At 42.1% G+C, this 1,792-nt stretch overlaps 1 protein-coding gene across 2 annotated transcripts; it reads right to left on the minus strand.

Annotated features, from left to right (window-relative positions):
* Nucleotides 1–213: 213 nt before the first annotated feature.
* LOC106990623 (olfactory receptor 5M9-like) lies at nucleotides 214–1,175 on the minus strand. Of its 2 annotated transcripts, none has more exons than XM_015105221.2 (2): nucleotides 1,077–1,175; nucleotides 214–1,005 (listed from the first exon to the last, which is right to left on the minus strand). In XM_015105221.2, the coding sequence occupies exons 1-2, from the start codon at nucleotides 1,173–1,175 to the stop codon at nucleotides 214–216; spliced, it is 891 nt and encodes a 296-aa protein (XP_014960707.2). The 2 variants fall into 2 exon arrangements, with proteins under 2 accessions (XP_014960707.2, XP_042098657.1); XM_042242723.1 differs by having other exon boundaries at nucleotides 214–973; nucleotides 1,039–1,175.
* Between the last annotated feature and the right edge of the window lie 617 nt (nucleotides 1,176–1,792).

Genomic DNA, 1,792 nt, shown 5'->3' on the forward strand with positions numbered 1-1,792 from the left:
GAGGAGGCTTAGTCCTGAGAGTCCATTCATGGGGTAAACCATCGCTGTGTTAGACTGGACCTCTTAGTATATGTAAGTGTTGCCTGTATGCAGTCTATTTTAAACAGGGTTATTTATTTGCCTGGACATTCATAGCAGGAAGCGGCACACACGGAATTGTGTACTGCAGGTCCACTGCCTCAGGTTTGCCTTGACAATTGCTTTGTTGACCGCCTATTTCACAGCTTTGTTCCTCAAACTGTAGATCATGGGATTCAGCATGGGAATCACTGTGGTGTAAAACACAGCCACTATCCTCCCCTGCTCCACAGACTCTTCAGTGGGCCTCCTGAGATACATGGAGAGGAGAGTCCCATAAAACAAGGTAACAGCTGTCAGGTGGGACCCACACGTGGAGAATGCCTTCCTCCTGCCATCGGCAGAGCGCATGCACAGCACGGCTGCTGTGATGAGGGTACAGGACACGAGAACCACAGAGAGGGAACGTGTGAAATTAATCCCAGCAATAACAATCATGGTGCGTTCTGTACTGTGGACCCCTCCACAGGCAATCTTGATAAGAGCAGGGTCAGCACAATAGAACTGGTTGATTTCAAAGCTTCCACAGAAGCACAGGCCATATGTCCACAGTGTGCAGGTTAGGCTAACAGAGAACCCATAGACGTATGGCACAGAGATGGGACGAGCACAGACAGTCCTGGACATTTTACGGCCATAAAGCAGAGGGTTGCAGATGGCCATGTAGCCATCAAAGGCCATCACAGCCAAGATACGTGCTTCCACGGGGACAAGGGCTATGAGGAAGCAGCTCTGCACCAAACACCCCACACAGGAAATGGGTTTTGTCTCTGATAGTAAGTTTCCCAGCATCTTCAGAGTGACACTGGAAGAGAACCACACATCCACAAAAGACAAAAGACTCAAGAAAAAGTGCATGGAGCTCTGAAGCTGGAGGCTGATGCTGATCAAAACACTCAGACCAATGTTCCCTATCAGAGTGAGCATGTGAACCACTAGAAACACCACAGTAAAGAGAACTGGAAAATCAAACCAATGTTCCCTGTCAGAGTGAGCATGTGAACTGCTAGAAACACCACAGTAAAGAGGACTTGAAGCTCCTGATGACTGGTCAACCCCAGAAGAACAAATTCTGTCACATCTATGAAATTTGGCATTGCCATCACTTAGACCCAGTCTGCATTGCTTATGGACAAATTAAAAGAAACGAATTGATTTATTTTATTCTTGAAAATTTTGAGTCATGTTTATCAGTAGTCTAGTTCAAATAATATAAAAATCAACATAGACTTTGCACAAAGTTTAATATGAGTATATAATCACATTTATTTCCTTTAATAGGACTTATAGGTAATTATTAAAATACTTATTAGTTTCTTAACTCTAAAACAGACAATTACATTCATATACTACTAGTATTACACACTTATTTTTGCTAAACTATTTCAATGATGCTAACATCATAGATGCTAACAGAAGTGAAGCTAGGCTGAGAGTCATCAGGGAATGACCAAATCCATTTCCACATATTGTCTTTTGGAAATGACCTGAAACTCATAAATGTGAATGTTCAATAAGGTCAGACAACTACTTTGTGCTGAACAGGGAAGTAATAAGAGTTAATCATTGAAATTCCATTGGATGCTGTTTCTGTGTACGACGGTTGCCTCTCATCATCTAATTAATACAAATGCACATGTAATATTAACGTACTCATTTCCTTATGACTTGGAAGATTTCCTTTTTAAAAACTGTATTTTTATTTTTGGCTGCG

Source organism: Ovis aries, chromosome 2, assembly GCF_016772045.2.
Source record: "Ovis aries strain OAR_USU_Benz2616 breed Rambouillet chromosome 2, ARS-UI_Ramb_v3.0, whole genome shotgun sequence".
Classification (NCBI taxonomy): domain Eukaryota; kingdom Metazoa; phylum Chordata; class Mammalia; order Artiodactyla; family Bovidae; genus Ovis; species Ovis aries.

Excerpts from the sequence above, each read along its gene's own strand:
- LOC106990623 (XM_042242723.1), bottom strand. The coding sequence starts at position 1,175 with ATGCCAAATTTCATAGATGTGACAGAATTTGTTCTTCTGGGGTTGACC. Across the intron at positions 974-1,038 it reads AACATTGGTTTGATTTTCCA|TGTTTTGATCAGCATCAGCC; the intron begins GTTCTCTTTACT and ends CATTGGTCTGAG.